Source organism: Leptinotarsa decemlineata, unplaced genomic scaffold (assembly GCF_025532065.1).
Source record: "Leptinotarsa decemlineata unplaced genomic scaffold, Ldec_3_MD MMD2_tig00078422_RagTag_RagTag, whole genome shotgun sequence".
Lineage (NCBI taxonomy): Eukaryota > Metazoa > Arthropoda > Insecta > Coleoptera > Chrysomelidae > Leptinotarsa > Leptinotarsa decemlineata.
Window position 1 is genome coordinate 18,407,386 of NW_027412747.1, and position 21,116 is coordinate 18,428,501.

Sequence of the window (21,116 nt, forward strand, 5' to 3'; positions counted from 1 at the left end):
CATTTATTGAAAAAATGGTCAATTTTTACTTGATTTCTTAAATTTGTAGTCTTTCCTTTATAATAATGAAAATCGAAATTTTATATTGAAAACAAAAAATAAAAAATATCTTTCAACATGAATGATACAAATTTTGAATTTTTTGGAACATATGCATTACACTGATGAGGTCAAGCCAGAAACGCGTAAATGCGGATAGCCTTTTTTAGTTTTATGTCCGCGAGTTCTTTCTTTTTGATAGAGATCAAACACACCCGTAAATATCTTTCTCTCTCTCTCTTTCCGAGTGTTCATCCGTTATGTAACTTCCAAAAGATGACGTTTCGCCATCATCTGCAGTAGCAAGTCTTGATAATGCCATCAGAAATGATGGCGAAACGTCGACTTTTGAAAAATACACTAGGTATGAAAACCCAGAAAACCAACTTTACATATTCAACCATTCCTGAAAATCTATACACTTTCAATCAGGTCAGGGCAGGACTTTAGTTATTGGGACCGCTCCCACAATGGGGTGTGACATATCAACAAAAAGGGGGTGATGAGAGAAAAATAATGTAGGGGTTCTAGGCCGAGGAAATGAAAAAAAATAATGATGTTAAACATTTACATATACTTCACTTTGAATTGACTTTCGAAACATTCAATTAGAGCTAAGAATGGATCCAACTTATTGCGGCTGACTTCTCGACGCTAGAGAAGTCTAGCCACGCTCTTCCAAGACCTGTTCAAGCCACTCGCAACTGCCTTTGATGGTCACGGTTTGAGCACTGGCCTGTTGATTGACGAACCATCCTTTGCCTTTTTTACTGTGATTTACTATCTTATGTGTGTATTCTTAGGTTAGGTAAGGTTAGGTTAGGTAGGTTAGGTTAGGTTAGGTTAGGTTAGGTTAGGTCAGGTTAGGTCAGGTTAGGTCAGGTTAGGGTTGTGTAACGTTAGGATTGGGTTAGTTCAGGTTAGGTTAGGTTGAAACATTGAATTCCATATTTTCAATATTTTTTGAATAATTATTTACCCGTTCTAAAACTTCAAAATTCCTTTCATCACTCCCTTTTGAATGATATGTCGCACTCCCAATAACTGAAGTGAAGCCCAGGCTAGAAAAGAGCTAAGATAGTTTCAAATGATTTTTTCAGACAAATGCAGTGATCAGAAGACAAATTTCTATGATGAAAACTGCTAGAAATGCCAATATCTTATTTCCTTTCCTTTTCATTGCTGTATTTTTTTTAAATTCACCACAGTGAGTTTCATCTTTCTATATATTGTATTTATCCTGTCTGTCTGACTTTCAGGTCATGATTTATCACTTATTCTCACGGATTGTTCCGAATGATCCCTGTAAAATTAAATGTACGTGTTAGGAATTAAAAGTTTAAAGGTAAGACCTCTTTAGTCCTTAGCTCGCATAAGTTTCGACTTCTGAGGGTTGCGGTAGCTGGTTAACGGAAAACATATTTTAAACATATTAACAGCTACATATCTACTATCGCACTTTTCCTCACATTAATGAAAAGTGAAGTCAAACAACAGAAGGAAATTGCCGCTCCATTTCTGATATTCTTTCAAAGACAAAGAATGAAAAATCAATAAGAGTAACCTTGACAAAACTAACCACAATGGCGACGATGGAAATTTGCATTTTATGTCGATTTTGTCCGGCTTATAAGTCACGAATGGCAAAAATGACCGCCATAGTTTCATTAACAGGTTTGTTATCACTATTTGTTTTCATTAGAAAACTAGAGTCAGTAGGAGAATGAAACTTGGAATATGATTTGATAGAAACTGATTGAAAAATTTAAAAAGTTTTTCCAAGACTGATGAGAGAATATGCAATGTTGAAATGAATGTTTTCCACAGTTTGCAAAAAAAAATCTGTTGACAACAATGCATCGTATAGTAAAGTCGTGGTGTTACGATATTGGGTGATTGGGTCAGATTTAACAGTTTCATAAAAATCTTTCTTTCCAGTGTGCGGAGAGACAGCTGCTCTACGAGCTGTTTTAGCAGCCGGAGCACCGGTTTCCACACCAGATGTTCATGGGGGTTATCCACTCCATTATGCGGCGCAAATGTGTGGTGGGGTAAGTGGTATGATCATATAAATAAATTTCCAAAAATAGACTTTTGACTATGTTTCTCATTCCAGACTTTTTGCGAAAAATTCAATTCTACGGAATGATAATTATTTAAGTGCTAGATCCTTTATATACCCCTCTGTGCACCAGTTAGTCAGTGGATTTTCCACTGGCAAAATTGTCCTGAGAGTATATACAGGGGAAACAATTCTTGACAGACGAAAAAAAAAATATTGACCAACCCAAAAATAGCACTGCACACCTCGTGGCAGGTGAAAAATTTGTACATCTTTTCGCAGGATCGCGATTCCAGTTTGGGCCTCCAAGTTCTCCAGACTCTTCTTTCCCACGGCGACATCGTAGTATCTGTTGCTGACGGTGACAAGAGGCAACCGCTACTCTGGGCTGCCAGTGCCGGTTCCGCTAGAGCTGTACTTGCTCTTGTTAGGGCTGGGGCGAATGTAGAAGCCGCTGATAAAGATGGACTCACCGCCTTGCACTGCGCTGCTTCCAGAGGACATACTGACTGCATGGACACGCTGTTGACTTTGTGTGGTGCTTCTATTGATGTCATTGATAGCAATGGATGCACTGCCCTTCATTACGCGGTAACATTAGGTGAGGTTAATATTTTCATCCAATTGGTGTATTTAGTCATGCAATAAGAAGAAGTGGTTTGAATTTCCAGTTTTTGATGAGATTCACAAAAAAAATCTCGTGAAAGTCGATTGTTGTTTCGAAAGAGAATGATTTTTGCATATTCTTACTACTGCCATTCCAGATCCCTGGTGAACATGAATTGAAATCCTTGAATCTTCTGAGGAAAGTGTGTGATATCTTGTGCGACTCCAAATGACTATGTTGTTTTGATGAGGATTTTTTGATTTTTTTCGATGTATGCTGGCTATACAATTTTAACGCCTGCACCCTGCAGCGGGGGGCCTCAGAGTACCATTGCCTAGTGGTATCAATCGTGATAGTGGGAGTCCTCTTAAATGACACCTCTGTATATGCAAGGCTCTGCCGAGAAGAACTTCTTTCTACTAGCTACCCATATGACCCTTCATGGACCTTGAAATATCCAAAGAATCCGATTCTGAGTCTACAGAGGGGATGGTTCTGACTGAATGACCCCAACTATTTTCTCTGTAACATCTGACCAAGAGCAAGAACTTTTTGGTCCTTCAACTCTTGATCCTATTTACAAACTCGAGAGGCTGAGTGGTGTAGCCAGGAGGCGCTTCTTCAAAATTTTTGAAGCAGAAATATACTCTGCACCAGAAGAAAAAAGTAACGTTCTTTGAGAAAGTCAGCAAACGCTGTGGTAGCGATGCCCTTTTAGTGAAAGGTTGCTGCAGTCAAGAGAGAGAGAGATTCTTGCACCTTCAACATTCTATAACCTCAGTATCAATGAACCTACCAGGATATCTTCAGTATGTCTGCCGTGGAGGTTTCACAAAATAGTCGGTCTGAATGGTTACAGGTACCCTGAAAAAATTAGGAGGGTGGTTTGGCTCCTGGTTGGTGGATATAGTTAGTACTCTGCAGTCATGGAGTCTTCTTGAAATGAGTCATAGGAAACCTATTTCTTAAGCCAAACATTTGTGTTGCTTACTTATCTGAAGAAAGTGGTCGCAGATCACCAGTCACGTTCTTACTAAATTGAGAAAAAGTACTATGGTTTGTCAACCTAGGACTAAATCCATTATTTCTGTCTCGCTATGTAGCATATTCAGAGTTTGTCAGCGCACAATTCTGGTCTACTGATCTGAAAGATCCCTCACCAAATGATTTTTTTTCACCACCGGCACAACTTTCATCGGTTTCAATATCACCAAGTTGGCCCACTGTGTTAATTATCAGCTTGTTACCCCTAATGAAACAGTTTTTGTCATTTTGTTGTCGATGGGTGTGTAGATGCCTCTTCAAAACCTTCAAGTCTTCCCTTTCTTGGTAGTGAGATCATGGGCAATTGAAATTTCTGTTCCTTTAAATTTTTTACAATTGGCCAGTAAATGCTTTTTACTATATCAAGTATAGAAACTCAATCATCACCGGACAATTTTTCTGGTATCCCAAGCAGTGAATATTTTTTATTTGACCTATTGATGAATCAACACCCAACAGAGATTTCAATTTTTCTTGGAGAAACTCAAAAGTAATCTCGTCGCGTTCCTTATCAAGTCCGAAAATAATGATGTTATTCGAATTTATTTGAAGTTCTAACTTCTCGACTTTCTCCTTCAAAAAGTTGTTTTCCAACTCTAGTTGTCTAATCCGCTCGTAGGATTCTTCTATCCTCAGTTGTATTCTTGCCTCGCTCGCATCTATCGCAATTTTTAATTCGGTCCTATTCAGTTGTATCCCACCAATTATATACTTCAGTTCAGATGTAGAAAGACTCATATTTCAATGTTGATGAGTGTATGGACAGCTTTAGTTCAGTGACTGATATGATAATGTTTTTATTAGCCCTTATTTTCGAATCTAGTTTGGATATGAAATGATTGTATTTGATTCAACTGAAGGAATTCGCCTTTAGATAGAGATATAAGTTACTCACAAGCATATATCGTTTTGACAAATTTTATGTCACAAATTCCCGTGATAATCAACAAAGTCTACAGAGCGACAAATCCAGGTACTTACTGGTAAAGGCACACACACACACAAACTTTGTAGGGCAGGTGCCCCAGTTGGAATTATCTTTTCATCTCTATTTCTCAATGCCCTTGAATTTCTGGTGGGAGAATTTATATTCAGTATCAGAATTGCACCCGTGCGGTGCACGGAAGTTCTGGACGTTCATTTATTCGGAAAATTGCATATTTTTCATCCGAATTATCCTGAATCAGTTCCTGTACCTATTTAATTCTACTATTTTTTGATGGAAGTCACAAAAAACTGAAAAGCTAGTTTGATACTTTTGGTGAGACCACACTTTATAGATGAATCTTCAGTTTATCGCCGTTGTGAAAAATGTTCTTCAAATTACCACAATAATTTCATATTGCTCATTTTTCGATGAGTCTAGTAAATTACTGATCATTGATTACAGATGAACAATTAATGTTTTTGAGCAGAATAATCATCAGTTGAATTGAATGGAGTATGTTTTCTTGAAGAAATTGGTTTTTGGTATTCTACTTCTTCATCTTTGATTCCGGAAGAATAAACCCTTTGAAAATATGTGTAGTTGATATTATATTTTGAATTTCGAGCACTTTCTGTTTCAATATGAACAAAAATCAAAGCGAATACTTTGATTTAATTTGCAGGTCATGCTGATGCAACTGCCTTACTTCTAGCGCATGGAGCTGACCCCAACAGACAAGATCGCAAAGGAAGAAGTCCTGCCCATTGTGGATGTGCCAAAGGTCAATTCGAAACCGTTAAACTGATAGGTAAAATATTTTTCCAGCAACAATAATCATTGAATAAAACCGTTAAATCATATTTCGAATTCGCTTGAACTCAAAAACAAAACCTCAACCGGAAACGAGCTCACTGTCGGAAATCACACAGAAAGCCATTCTTAGAACTGAAGCTGTTTACGGGCTTCCGAAAATACACAAACCCAACATGTCACTAAGACCCATAGTCAGTACCCCGGGCTCTCCGACCTACCACTTGGCGAGACATCTGGCCTCGCTCCTACAACCCCATGTGGAAAAAACCAACTCCCACGTCAAGGACTCGACAGACTTCTTTGGTAAAATTAGGGGCTTAACGCTGGAGCTGACGGATATTCTCGTCAGCTTCGGTGTGGTGTCTTTGTTTACCAATATCCCACTGGAAGACTCTCTGAGAGGGTCAGCCCACGTGTTCCCGAATGACGTCGTCGAACTCTTTAGATTCTGTCTCACAGGAAGTTTCTTTCAATGGGGGGGAAACTTCTATGAGCAACTAGATGGCGTTGCGATGGGGAGTCCACTTAGCCCAGCGATAGCAAATTATTTCATGGAACGGTTTGAAGGGAAGTCGATAGAAACTTTTGAATTGAAGCAGACTTTGTGGCTACGTTACGTGAGACGCCCTGAACCGTTTCTAAACCACTTGAACGTCCAACACCGGAGTATAGAATTCACCATGGAGATTGAGCAAGACTAACTGATAGCTTTGCTAGTGTATCGAAAACACACACATACAAATATATACTTGCACGCAGTATCGAACCACCATCCTAGCTAAAAGAGAGGAGTCATCTTAACTCTAACGGAACGGGCTCGGAGTATATGTGAACCAGAACATCTGGAGAGGGAATACCTTGAAATGACCTTGATATTAAATGGATACAGTGCCTCCGAGACCAGAAAAGCCATGGAACCGAAGGGCACCACGGTTCAGACAATGAAGCAAAAAATTTTAATAAACGTAACTAATAACTAATTATTGAAATGTTTTGATTCAGTGCAACAATTAATTCTAACTCATATTCTAGTAGCCTCTACTAATCCACCATGTATTTCGATACATGTGTCGTAGCGCTTACGAATGTTTCTGATTACATTCCTTAGTTCTTGAGGGCTAATATCTGCACATACCTGTCGAATTCTTGCACAAAGTTCATTTCTATCTCTCGAGCGGTTTTTGTAAACCTTTTGTGTGAGAAGTCCCCAGGGAAAAATGTCCAAAACTGTGAGGTCTGGAGATCTGGGTGGCCACTCTATGAACGGACTACCACGGCCTATCCATCGGTTTGGAAAATGTTCGTTGAGCCATAGCCAGCTCTGGCATAATGAACTGAGCACCCATCTAACTGGACAATTAAATTTGATCGTTCATTGATTGGCAGCTCGTGAATAGCATCCCAAAACTCTGTGTTTAAAAATTCTAGAAACCTCTGCGCATTACTGTTTTCCTCAAAAAAGAAAGGACCAATAATTCGTTCGTTCAATATCCCACACCAGACGTTGATTTTTTGGGAATTCTGGCTTTTGCAGTTTATTACCCAGTTAGGATTATCCGCTGCCCAATAGCGACAATTCTGTGATGACACTACTCCATTTGTAGTGAAAGTGGCTTCGTCGGTATATAAAATATTTTTTAGTAAATTTCTATTGTTTAAATATACCCCTTGGGCCCATAAACAATATTCCAGGCGTCTTGCTTCGTCGCCTTCTTGAAGTGTGTGTAAAAATTTTGGCTTGAAAGGTTTGATATTCTTCGCCTTGAGACATCTCCGAATAGTTTCTCGTGAAATATTCAAATCTAAAGTGGCATTTCTTATACTGGCATTAGGATTATTTCCGAAATAATCTAAAATGATTTGATTATTCCTGTCAGTCCTGTTTCGTCTTTGTACAGGATTTTTTTTAATATCATTTTTGATACTGCACCAGTTTCATTGAATATTTCATTTATTTTATTTACCGTACCGCAGCTAATACAAGGACGATCTGGATGTCTCTCATTAAATACTCTACAAACCTCTCTAGCACATCTAACGTCATCTCCCGAAAGGCGTACAATTTCAATATTCTCTCTTACGCTCAATCTTGCAGCCGTGACACAAAATAATTCGAAGAACTGTAAGGTAAATATTGTTGACAATGGTACACTTAACAAGTGTCAAACTGTAATATCATTTCCATGGCAACTAAGATTTAAATTGAAATATTAGGTCTTAGTTTTAGTTAATTTGTGTGAGAACTTGAATGTAATTCCGTTATTTTCATTAAACATATTTACGCTATTTGTTTTTTTTATCTGACGGCACTTTATTGTTGAAATCAAAAAAAAAATTCTCATGGCTATAACTGTTGATATAGGGTGTTTTTTGTGACTGTTAGCTGTGTAAGTTTTCGAATTTTCGAGTTGTCATAACTCTGTTAATAATGAATAATTTTTCATGAAATTTTGGTCGCACCTGTTTAGAGGCACTTTGAAACCAGTGGCGTAGTGATTTTTTCAATAAAAAAATCGCTAATAAAAAATCCCGATTTTCGACTAAAAAAAAATATCGTAGTATGCCCTGAAACTTTAATAAACATTTCAAATTTTGTCCCAAGGTAGGCCTTTTAGTACTTGACATTTAAAAAAAAAATTATCAAAATCGGTTTACAATTTCAAATTTTAGGGGGGTGTTTCCATTAAAAATGGGCCACACTGTAGATTAGTGTTGAGCGGGTTCTTCTTGAAAACTGTCATATAGGTAACCATTGGGCTTAGTGGACTACCCATAGCTACTCGATTCATTCGTTCATAGAAGCAGTAACACCGTTGACAATATGTAGTGGTGAGAACATGGTCGAAAAGATCTGTGATGTTCCCTGAGAAAATTACAAAACAAAACTCCTAATTTAGTACTCCTGTTGAATAAATCATTTTTACTGAAATTATACATGAATTTTATGATCCAATATACTCTAGGATCACATGGAGCTAATTTGTGGCTAAGAAATGCTAGGGGCGATCTTCCCTTACACGACGCTGCTGCTTCTGGAAGGAGAGAATTGGTGAAGTGGCTTCTGGAGATGAGACCGAGTCACGTCAATGCTAGAAATAACGACGGTAGATGTCCTTTGCATATGGCTGCCCTGAACGACAATTCCGATATGTGCAAGGTATCAGTGATAATTTACTTATTCATCTATTTATCTTATGTACACACAGACCAAATTCAATCAAATATTCAGATTCCTATCTAAACCCAGGAACCAACCTAATCTAATACATATATAGATAAAAAAGGTAACGAAGACACATATTTTGGACATAGACGATAATATAATGCAATTAATTGCAGGTAATGAATAATTTTTAAACATTCTTATTAGTCAGTGGGCTATGTTTGAAAACGGGCAATAAACAAATCTAAAAAAATGAACTTTAAATGTTCAAGCCCGTCTCGGATATACCTACACAGTAGGTTGAATGGATCAGAAAACAACTACTATGAATCATACTCATTTCATTTTCCCTTCTATTCCTTTCTTCTTATTTCCTACAATGCGATCGATAAACATAAAGAGTTCCAAAGTAAACTCACTGAAAAGCATGTCATTCCATCAAAGTTTGTTTATTGAATGATAAAATAGATACGAACTTTCTTCAAGGTATTTAATTAAACTTTCAATGATTTGCTTTACGTGTTCAGTCGAATCACCTACCTAAATAATTCAGAACTTTAGATCACTCACTCGCCCAATAAAGCTCATGAAAATAATGAATATTAACTCATTTCAGGGACCAGAGGAAACTTTCATGGTTGTTCTTTGTGAGAAAGCTTAAAATTATTTCCACGTGATTCATTTCAGAGAAATTGTACTAATTTAACAAAAATAGTTTATTTGTCAAATAACTCACCATTTATTGGTGGAGAATTAATCTATGATAAACACTTTTTCCACACTAGAACAAAAATACGGGTTCTCGACGCGCGTTTCGCTAACCAAGTTAGCATCATCAGGAGATGAATAGGACTGATTCTTACGGAGATGTTGATGTTTTTATATACATCTGTACGAATCATTACGTTTAATACTGGGGGTCATCAAATTGATTTCTAGTGTTTTGTTATTGTTTCTAATATTGTTTGCTACACGACAATAATTTTTCCGACGCTTTAGCAAATTTAGGAATCGAAATATATGGAATCCTGCGAAAAAGGCAAATTCTCGATATTTTGCTTCGCGTTGATGATACCAAAATAAGTTATCAAAATCAGTTTGGACCCACTAGCAATAATCTTATCTTACCTTATTTGACAGACCATAAGAAAGTACTGTACTATTAAGTTAACGCAATTAATTCAAGTTGACTGTCAATCACTTAGAAATATTGTAAAGTGAATTACTAATCGCGACTAATAAAAAAAATACTGAAATCAAGTTAAGAAAAGCTGAGGTTTTGATGGTTACGTTTTTTCAGAAATTATCAATTTCAAATTCGTTCAACTGAAATATCTTTTCATTCCGCAGATTCTTCTTGATGCTGGTGCCCAAATCAACCCAGTCCTTCGAACCTCCAAAAATATCTTCATGACTCCGTTGGACTGTGCACTTCAAAGAGGATTCAGATCCACCGCCAAGTATCTGCAGCTACAGGGGGGAGTCCCAGCAACACGCCTGCGGGACCCAAGAATTCAGCCTGTCAACCCTGCCTTGAATTTGCAAATTAGAGATGACATTAATCTCTGGGGAGGTACTAGTTCAGACAGCGAAAGGGAAAACGGTGAAATCAGCCAAAGTAGCAAGAAAGTACTGAGGAAAAAACTGTCTTATAAGCATGGGAGGCGAAAGCTGTCTTTATCAGGGAGCGAGGTGGAATCTGTAAAGGAAAAACACAGCAATACTGAAAAATCAAAAGAAAAATCCAGTAGCAGAGGTAGCTATAAAAAATCCTCTTCGAGAGAAGAAAGTGCACCATCCCACAGGAGTGACTCAAAAAAATTATCATCAAGTAGATTGGATTACACAAACGAAATAATAATCAACGGTAAAACAGAAATAAATATACGACAGACCGAAGAAATTGTGATTGACAAAAATAACGAAACCGCAGATGTGACCAACCAAAGAACAGTTTCCACAAAGGTAACAGAAAGAGACCGAAGACCAAAGAGTGCAAAATACAGTAGAGTCAGAGATAAGTTAGCTAGAAAAGCTATAGACAAGGAAACGCTCATTGATGAAGCAACCAGTCCTGAAACAGTTATCCAGCACGATGAAGCTAGGAGACTGTCTCTCAAAGATCAGAGCACAAATACTTCAGAGGAGAAGATCGTAGAAAATAAAAAGTTTGCTGCAGTTCAAACAACGATATCTGAAGAGGAAGCTACTCCAGTAGTGAAAAAGAGTCATCAGCCGACTATGGTTGACCAACATTCAGTGAGGTCTTATACCAGCGAAGAAACAGAAGAACAGAAAAAAGAGTTGATTGTGGAAGCTTCTGTACATGCCCCTCCTAAATCGCTAGAAACAATACCGGTCCAGGAACAACTCATTCAGGAAGTAAAAAGCGACCCCGAAGCTATTTCTAGTTCAAATTTTGTTGTAGTTATTGAAGAACCCACTCAAAATTCAGTGAAAAACGAAGTAGAAGCTGTCGAGAACCGGAATATTGCTGAAAGAGCTGACGATGTTGATAAAAAAGAACATTCCGAACAAGAAAATGCTGAGGATGTCTCAATTCTCATCGAAGAACAGAAAGAGACTGAAGAAGCAGTAAGTGGTTCGAAACTAGATATACCTCCTAAAGACGGTGAACTGAAAGAAAGCGATAGCCCTGTGGTGGAGAAGGAAGACATTTCCCAAGAAATTGGAAAAATACGTAATTATATTACTGAACCAGATGTTACTGAGTCGGTTCAAGTTGAACAAGTTGATAATGCAGCTGAACTGGAACAAAATGAAGTTATTCCCGAAGAAAAGAAAGTTGAATCTGGAAATGCACCTCCGGATTTCACAGAAGACCGCGGAGATGCAGTTGAAGGAAATGAGCATAATCCAGAAGTTCATTTTGGAGAACAGATAAATAGTATTGAGCAAGAGGATGGTCCTGAAGAAACTCAAGCAGTAACTGATGATAAGCACTTAGAAAACGATACGGATCAAGCAGCAAGTGGAAACGGAGAAACTATTTTGATCAATGACAAATTGGATACTGAAGAAGATGCTGCTTCACTTGATGACAAAGAAAACGATGTACTGAAGAAAACCCAAAGAGGGGAAGGAGAAATGAAAAGAGCCATTGAACGGAATGGGGTAACGATAGAGTCAAAAAAAAGTTCGATCAGAGTTAAAATGAAAGACAAAAATCTTGAAGGAGATGAGGCGGAAGAAGAACAACCTAAGACTGAAAAAAGTGATTTGAAGAGGCGCAAGGTTCTGAAAAATGACGAGCAGCGTATGATTGATAGGCAGCAACTTTCTAGTAGTCTATCAGATGATGATGCAGTAAGTGCTAATGAGAGGAATCATAAGAGTTTTCGAATACTGGACGACAAAGAGGCTGCTCAACTCGAAAAATGCAAAGAGAAAAGCTTTAGAGCTAGAAAAAGTCCAACGGCTGAAGTGAAATTGCGTCCTCAAAAGCCGAAAGCTGTTAGTAAAGGAAGAGAAAAAGTTAAAAAGAGTAAAATACCCACACCTCTTTCCAAAAGTACCTTATCAAAAAGCGACAGACACTTGAACGAAATAAGGAGAGATCCAGAATTAGATCATCGTGTCCCGTCATTGCCAAATATTACCGACGTTAAACACCGTCTAGATGAGCCTCCTAGATGTGATTCGAATATGTCAGCACCTCTTCTCAAATCTGTTTATAGCGATAATGAGAGAGATAGTTTTTCGGAGGGAGACGAGCCTAGGATCGTGACGAAAAACAAAAGGAGAGTGAAAAAAAGGACCAAAACGAGAGAGTCTAGAAGTGCTGGCAGTGACTACGAAAGTAGTAACTTGATTGATTCCGGGTTTGAGCCGAGTCCGAGAAGTACCAGAATACCTAAGTGGAAGAATATGTCGGAGAGAGGGGTGAACATGACCTCTGTTACTCAAAATATTCAGAATAATATCAGGAGGTAGGCATATGCACTATAAAAATTCCTTATTGTTGAATCTAATGCTTTTGAAAATTGATTTTTTGCTTGTAACTGAATCAATATGAGTAGAATCCTTGAAAAATGTGCAAGGTCAGCGTGGTGTGGTTCTTGCTCTAGAAAGTTCCAAAATAGTCAGAACAATTAAGATTGTTCTAGAGTATTTTATAATATTCCAAAATATTTCACAACATTCCAGAATATCTTAGCTAGTTATTACATCGAAGATGTCATAACCAACGTCTTCGATTTGGAAGATTCATCGCAAGTTATTTCCCTCTATGTTATTTTTTCCATTGGGTGCTTCTGAACCTGGAGCATGTCATATGCACCTCTCCGAAATATTAATTATTATTTCGACTTCCACCCCGGACTATGTGTTTGTGGAGTTGTTTCCTGGCTCTGTCTGCAGGTGGCGCAATGGACAACCCACTGAATCAACTGCAGAAAGAGTTCATGACTAACTGGAATTATATTTGTTTGGTCGTGATGATCAGTCAAAAGGGTAAGGGAGCTGGGCTCCAACCTGAAAGAAACCAAGACGATGTGCAGGTTCGGTCGTGATACTCAGACGGTTCACACCGTTCAGTAACATGCCCGGTACTGACCAAATGACCAAATGAAAGTCATTTCTGCTTTTCTTAGTGGAAACAACTTGTGACGACTCTTCCAAATCGAAGACGTTGCACAGGTGCCTGATGGTTACACAAACTCTCTGTGTGGCATTGGCTGGGCTAGTTGTTGTTTTTCCGTTGAGTATCTGCCACACGTACACGTACAGAACAATGTTGTTTTATTAGCAATTTTTTTTTGATTTCTATAGATTCCAATATATTTAATTTCAGAATTTTTGGTTGAATGTGGAGAATTTCCGGATTTTGTGTGAAATTGTGAATGTTTTCTATGAGATAATTGGGGTAGTTGGAATTTTGTTTATGCAATCTGAAACTCCCCAAATGCTCTTCGAATCTCTGCTTGAAACTGCAGCCAGTCTGACCTAAATGGAAAAAAATGTTTGGATACAGGTATCACCTTGAGCGGAAGATATTTCAACAACTCCTGGAACTGAAGCGCCACCAGATTCGAGCCGGTCAACACAACGAGGCTGTTCTAGTGAAAAGAGCAGTAGACACATACCATCAATCCTGCGCTTCAACTGTCGGGGCAGGACGATACATTGCAGAAGATTACACCTTTAAGAGCTTCGAGAAGTTTCTTTACGAAGCTCTCCGGAAGCTTCAGAGAAATGGCGCTGATCATTTGCGCGGGCTACCAGAGACTCAATCGAATCCCTTGCTATGCACGAGGAGTACTAATAAGTGTATGCATGCGGTGCATGCATATACAGGGGTTCCTTGTGCAGCGTACTGTAAGTATTTCATTTCAGGTGTGAATTATTGCCTTGTGGGCGGAGAAAAATAATTTTCTAGTGGGAATTACAAAGAATCCTGAAGCTCTGAGATATGTAGCGAAAATAGACAATGACACAATCAATTGATTCTTCGTTCTTTTCTACCGAATGGAAAATGGGATCCTTTCTATTTTAAAAATGAAACCTCAAATTATATGTACAACAAAAAGGATTGCATCAATTGGGATTCATAATATCTATACGAATTCCATAATGAAAATATTGAAAATTATTTCAAGTGTGAAATATTTTGCTCTCATTAGAAGTAAACAACATATTGAAACAATTGAGAAGCCAACAACGCCAGCATATAGAATTTTATATGGATTTGAAGTTTTTACATTGATCTACTTTTCATCAATTCATAAAATTTCAGTTCAAAATCCGTTTCGTCCTATTAATTTTTGAATCACCTGGTATATGACATCGAAATTCAGAAAGCTCAAATATGACATAAGAAGCTACGTTTTCATATAAAAATGGCAGCTGAATATTTCGAAATGGTGGCTGAGTGCCATCTTCAATTATGTTTCTTCTCTTGTATATTAATCGAATTTCAAAATTTGCTGAAGTCAACTGTTTTAGAAATACTGACTTCTGAAAAATAGTATTTTCGTCATTTCAAACTCAACCGAAAACTCCGATATTGCTCTCATAACAAATAAGATGGTTGAAAAACTAATTTTTTTATATATAATGGAATTGGTCGATACTTGATGAAAATCCATAGCTAACGTATTCAAAAAACACTTTATTGTGAACGTTTTTTGAATACGTTAATTTTTTTTGAACGAAAACTATCACCAAATTCTTCTCTTACATTGGTGATAGTCTGGTCATCTACATCTTCAAATGCTTCTCTCACTATGCCTTCCAAACCTTCAATTGTGACGTAGATTTTCGAATTCAAATATCATCGGAAGACAACATCTAGAGGTATCTCTCTGTATCTGTAGAGTAGGGAGAGTGAGTGAAGTCCCACATGTGACCCATCGTACATCCTCCCGAGGAGTTGTCCTCCTAGGTCATCGTCCATTCTGTCCTTTTCAGGAAGGTGAACAGGTCACTAGGAGACATCTCCTTTATATCATCAGGTGTAGACTAAGACTTACAGAACACACACTCTCATTGGCAATCTTGAGTTGTCTCATGGCGGCCTACGTGAAGGTTTTGGAAGGTGCAGCGACATTACTGTCGTTGCGCGGCTTCTTTAACGTTCTTGGGGTTTCCTCCATGGAGGTGCTTCAGTAAGGGCGCTTTCCTGCAGGGGTAGCCGGTTTCTTGCATTTATTCAAGGCGGAGCTCTTGGTACCCGCCGCAGGAAGTGCCCTTGCTGTTGGAGATGGAGTGGGAGAGAAGGAGGGTGCACTTATAGTTGCTGCCACTCCTGCCTCTATCGCTCACTTTCTCCTTTTGGCCTCGGCTCCGCAAATGCGCTTACGCCTTGGCCTTTGTATTACATCACGAGGGGATCTGCCATGTCCAGCCTCATTCCGAGTGGTGGATTGGGGTGGACATTTCTGTTCATCCCCAGTCACCGCCATAGATTGAGGTGAGCATTTCCGTCCAGCCTCGTGATTTGTTTCTGTTTTTTCTGTGTCTGTTTTTGTGTTTCTCTCATTCATGTGTGTTCCCACGAGTAGCAGGGGAAGAGTTGGTCACTCTGACAGAGCCCCGCATTACCAGAGGAAGACTGATTACAATGAGCTTTCGCTCGGTTCCCCACTAGGATCGTTCGTAACCGCATATCACCTTGCGGCCATTCAGCTGTCTGCACGATTCCTCACACCTTAGCTTGGGTAGGCTGGTCCACGGTGGCATGTTTCGCAAAGGCTTCTGGGGAGTTTTGGTTCCCCTCACCCTATTTATTTCTGCAACTGACCAGGAGTACGACGACCCCGTCCGTAAGGCCACATTGGCTTCCTGGACAGGGCTTCCTGTTCCCTGGCCGTCACCTGGGGACGCGCCCGATAGGTAGCCCAACCCATGAGAATCTAGAGGTATGGGTCCGGACATCTTTGTGGACATTTTGTACTTCTCCTACGACTTATCGTATTGTGCAAAAAATGATTACACGATTTACAAACATTTCTTGATTGTCTAATGAAATTTGCCCCATTCCAGGTTCAATTTCAGTTGCTGAAAGGTTTCTGTAAAAATCTCCTGAAGTCTTCCCTCTGCTCAAAATCGATCCAACGAAGTGATTGTCAAAATTCCCACTCATTGATTTATTTTTCTGGAAGCTGGATGTGATCCTCTCAGTCGCATAGCAAATACCTGACAGTTTTATCTTCCTATTCACACATCCTGCATAGAGGTGTCTCCACTATCCCCATATTATAGACAATGGTCAGTCAGAAATCCTACTGTTGAGCGTATATTTTTCCTGGTCATCACCAAATATTTCTTCGGCGCCACCTTCCCAGGGTCGCCTAGGGTGATCCTGACAAGTTTGCATCCTTTGATTCCATCCCATCTCTTTAGGGATTGAGCATGAGTGTGACGTTTGGTTAGTTCCGCAATTGTCAAATTGTCATCAGGCCGTAGGTACCACTGGGTGCTAAAATTCTTAGTTCAGCCGCTTTCTTGGCTAAAGAGTCGGCAATGCGATTACTTTTACTCATGTCTTGTCCTTTAACCCATCTCAGGATAATGTTATTATCTACCGAGGCTTTGGCTGAATCTTGGTGGCACTCTAGAACTATCACTGAGATAACAGATGGCATGGGTTATGTTGGCTTTGAGGATCTCAGTAGTTCGTGGCTCATTCGCATACACCTGCGACTTGAGAAAACCACACATGAAAAAGTCTAACGGAGTCAAATCGCACAATCTCGGTGACCAATTCACATCACCTCCACGTGGGATGAACATGCCCTCAAATCGTTTGTGCAGAATATCCAATGTGGCATTAGCCTGTGTGCGCCGTCCTGTTGAAACCACATGTCGTTGGTGTCCACTTCATTCAACTCAGGCCAAAATGAGTTGGTAACCATCGACCTATAGTGCCCGCCGTTGAATGTGATAGCCTGGTCAACGTCGTTCTCAAAGAAATATGGACCGATGACGCCGCCAGCCAAAAATCCACACCGAACAGTAACTTTTACGGGATGCATTGGACGTTTTTGGATCTCAAGTGAATTGATATTGTCTTTGGTTTGATAATTTTGTTCGTCAACGTACCCATTCTTTCTCAAAAGAGCCTCATCCCTGAAAATGATTTTTCGATGAAAATCAGGGTCAGTTGCCAACTGATCCAGAGCCCATTCAGCAAACACACGTCGTTGTCTAAGGTTGTTTTACTTCAGTTTCTGGGTCAGTTGAATTTTGTACGGGCTCCAGTTACGATACAAAATTCGCCAAGTTGTGGTCTGCAAAAGGCCGAGTTCTTGTGGGCGACGCGGAATCGACAAGGCTTCTCTTGCATACTCTCACAGACAGCGGCGATGTTTTCGGGAGAAATTACGTTTCGTCGACATATGGGTGTTAGTTGATAGTTAACTGAACCAGTGGACGATTATGGCGTCCGTTAATGGGCGGAGCGTACGGTACGTTGCCCTATTTTGATAAAACAATTTTATTATTTTCACGTGTTGTTCAGTGCTATATTCGTCCATGGTGATTTGGCAAAACGGACTGAATGAATACAAATAATTATAATTTGACAGATGTAGCTTTACTAAGATGACCGTTATTAACTGTCAAAGCTCGGAAGTCCCTATTGTTCATTTTAATGTTCCTTCGAAAGCAATGTTTTATTTTGTGTTTCCTCATTGCAAATGAAGAATATTAGGTTATCATTAAAATCCATTGAAAACTCAGAAATGATAATAATAATAATAATAAAAAATGAGAAATGAAAGTTTCTACGTTTTTTACCACCTTTATAAAAGTGTTATAAAACATAGAAATTGTCATTTCTCATTTCTCAAAATGATCTAACACGTTGTAACGGCTACATCCATCAATTTATAAATAATGAATGAAATGAAATTTCCTTTGGCACGTTTCGATTTTATGTTGATACCCTGCTGCGTGTAAATATGGATTAAGATTGAGGAAGTTACCCCATCTAGACAGGCTAGTCTTTCATCAATAGATCCAAATGTGTACCTCATTGTAAGTAAATCGTTAACAAGTGTTCCGGGCTAGATGACCCACATTATAACAATATTTTCCATACAATCTTTTATGAACTTCATTCAGTTATGATTTTTTTAATGATACTCTCTTCTTCTCGCACAAATGATAATCGAATGATAATGCATTTCTTAACATGTTGAGATGTATCAAACATTGCCATGTTTAGCCAATTAGAAACGGAGACCTCATCAGAATTCGTGCACACAGCTCATCATTCTATGAAAAAAGCCCCTCATATAGAGGTATAAAGTTTTTCAATCAGTATATTTGCAAGACAAATATTACTATAGTATCTAAGAATTTCTTGATGCAAAATGAAAATGTGTTTGCTCATATGTATGCTCATATGTTTGCTCATATGTATGAATGTTATACATGTTTTCATGTATATGTGAACAAATCTATTAAATTGTGATATTTCAATATTGTTGATTGTAAATTTGTCTATCATCACACGGTTTATTTATTCGTGACGTATGTATCATGCATATATCATGCTGTATGTGATCTGTACGGATTGAATAAAGATTATTACTATTATTAAGTTACCTGGTAAATATCAATTACTTTTGGTTACTGTTTACAGTGCCCAAGATGGACCACCATTCCATTCCCAAAATAGGCTTCAACTCGGTGAATTGCAAACCTGGAACGGGATTTCTACCGACGATAAACCCGAAGAAAGCTGTCACTTTGGAACTTAGCCATGGAACCGACAAACAAGTAATTTCACTGCCCACGGATCGTCTGGACCAAAACAAACGCTATTGCGTAACGTTTACGGTGAAGGGACATGATGCGTCTCCTTCTGAACTAGAAAATAGTGGTAATGGTGCAGCACATAGACATTCCAAGAGTGACTGAAGTTCAATGTGTTTCAACTTGTGCAAAAACCGAAGTAAAAGAATGTGATTCTGTGTTTATGACAACGTTTATAAGGAGGATTTATAACAACCGACGTTAATAAAATCAATTTTGAAGCATTTGTGGTCACAGTATTTATCGCACATTATCAAACCGGTTTAATGAAGCTAAATTTTCTGGAAACCAGATCATCATTACGGAACCAGAGTTTCCTGATGTGTCAGAAAGTGAATTTTATTTTGGAATGATGCCTAGTTATATGAGATAAGACCTTGCAGTCTGCCATACTTTATAAGAAATAGGCAAAACGTGGATGAAATTACTTAGGATAATTAAATATTCTGCCTTTCGGTATAACCTATGTAAGAAATGACTCCTTGAAAACTACCAATACATTTCAAAATGTTACAATTGAAGGTTACAATCGAATTAACAGTGTTTGATTTAATTTGAGAAAGAGTGAAATAGGTTTTTATGGTGCTACTACATTTTCATTTCTTTTTCCTGAATATATGACGTCACTATCTATATATGTCGGTCGGTCAGTAGCCAAGCGGTTCGGCGTGGGTGCTTTGTTCACTCACTCGAATTGACTGCCGTGTTGGTCGGTGGTTCAAGCCCTAGTCTGAACGATCGATCTTCACTTGCTATCGTCCAACCCGTGTTAGGAATCACACGTTAAAAGGTAAGACCTCGTTAATCCTTAGCTCGCACAAGTTTCGACTTCTGAGGGTTGTCGTTCGACAGCTGGTTAACGGAAAAACAGATTTTTAAACAGATATGTATCTGCACAGTATGTAGGGTGAGTGTAAACCTACAGCACTTAGACCACATGTGACCCATTGTACATCCTCACGAGGAGTTGTCCTTCTAGGTCATCGTCCATCCTGTCTTTTCCAGGAAGGTGGACATGTCACTGGAAGACATCTCTTTTATATCGTCAAGTGTAGTCCAAGACTCGCTGAACACACAATCTCTTATTGACGATACATCCTGCATAGAGGTGTGTCCACTAGCCCCATATTATGGAGGTGTCTACTCAGTTGACAGTGTTCAGTCAGAAATCCTACTGTTAAGCGTAGATTTTTCCTGGTCATCAGCAGATATTTCTTCGGCGCTAACTTCCCAGGATCGCATAAGTTGATCCTAGTAAGATTGTATCCTTTGAGTCCCCCCCATTTCTTTAGGAATGGAGCATGGGTGTAACATTTGACTGGTTCCTTGATTGTCGAAGTCATCAGGCCGTAGGTCCCACTGGGTCCTAAAATTCTTAGTCCAGCCGCTTCCTTGGCTAAAGATTCGGCAATGCGATTACCTTTACTCCTGTCGTGTCCTTAAACCCACCCCAGGATAACGTTATCATCTACCGAGGCTTTGGCTGAATCTTGGTGACACTCTAGTACGAGCCCTGAGGTTACACGTTGTCTGTTCAAGGCTAGTAGGGCTTGTCTGCTGTCAGTGCAGACTGATATGTTTTTGCCAGAAGTTCCTTTCCTGGTTATTTCTTTTGTGGCGATTGAGATACCAGCCAGTTCTGTTTGGACCACGCTGGTATTTTTTCCCATTCCCCAGTCAATCCTTAGGCTCAGTGATCTGGAGTACACTCCACATCCTTAGCCTTCTTTGGCTTTTGAGTCGTCTGTATATATGCGTATTGCATTTGTAGCGTCTGACTCTGTGTTCTGTTTTATTTGTATTTTGTTGGGTTTATTAAACACAAACCTGGGTTCAATTACATCACTGGTTGCCTGCAGCAGAGGTTGCGCAGCAAGCGCTTCTCGCTACAGGCCCAGCCTCAATTGACCCATTCCTACTTCGAGGTTTACACCAGCCGTGAACAATCGTACCATGGCCATTAACGCAACCTCCTAAACGTACAGGTCCATAGGGGTCATACCCCATGACGTCACTAATACGATCATGGAAATAATATGGTGCTAAAAAGAAAATACATCTATCGTCACACAGATGGCGTTGCTAGTATTGAATAAATATGATTTTTAGTTGACCCTAACCTTCAGAAGACACGTGTATGCAGCTGTTGGACTATTATTTTGTGAAACAGAACATTTTG

At 39.0% G+C, this 21,116-nt stretch overlaps 1 protein-coding gene across 4 annotated transcripts in view; it reads left to right on the forward strand.

Annotated features, from left to right (window-relative positions):
• Positions 1-20,079, forward strand: part of LOC111510745 (uncharacterized) — a 47,992-nt gene extending 27,913 nt beyond the window's left edge. Inside the window, exons 4-10 of one of the 4 annotated variants that reach the window (XM_074186026.1) lie at positions 1,978-2,090; positions 2,384-2,702; positions 5,363-5,488; positions 8,457-8,650; positions 10,007-12,606; positions 13,650-13,993; positions 18,765-20,079. In XM_074186026.1, the coding sequence (XP_074042127.1) occupies positions 1,978-2,090; positions 2,384-2,702; positions 5,363-5,488; positions 8,457-8,650; positions 10,007-12,606; positions 13,650-13,993; positions 18,765-19,042 (3,974 nt within the window). In that variant the 3' untranslated portion in view covers positions 19,043-20,079. The other 3 variants (XM_074186027.1, XM_074186028.1, XM_023166684.2) reach the window with 3 other exon arrangements.
• The last annotated feature ends 1,037 nt before the right edge of the window (positions 20,080-21,116 follow it).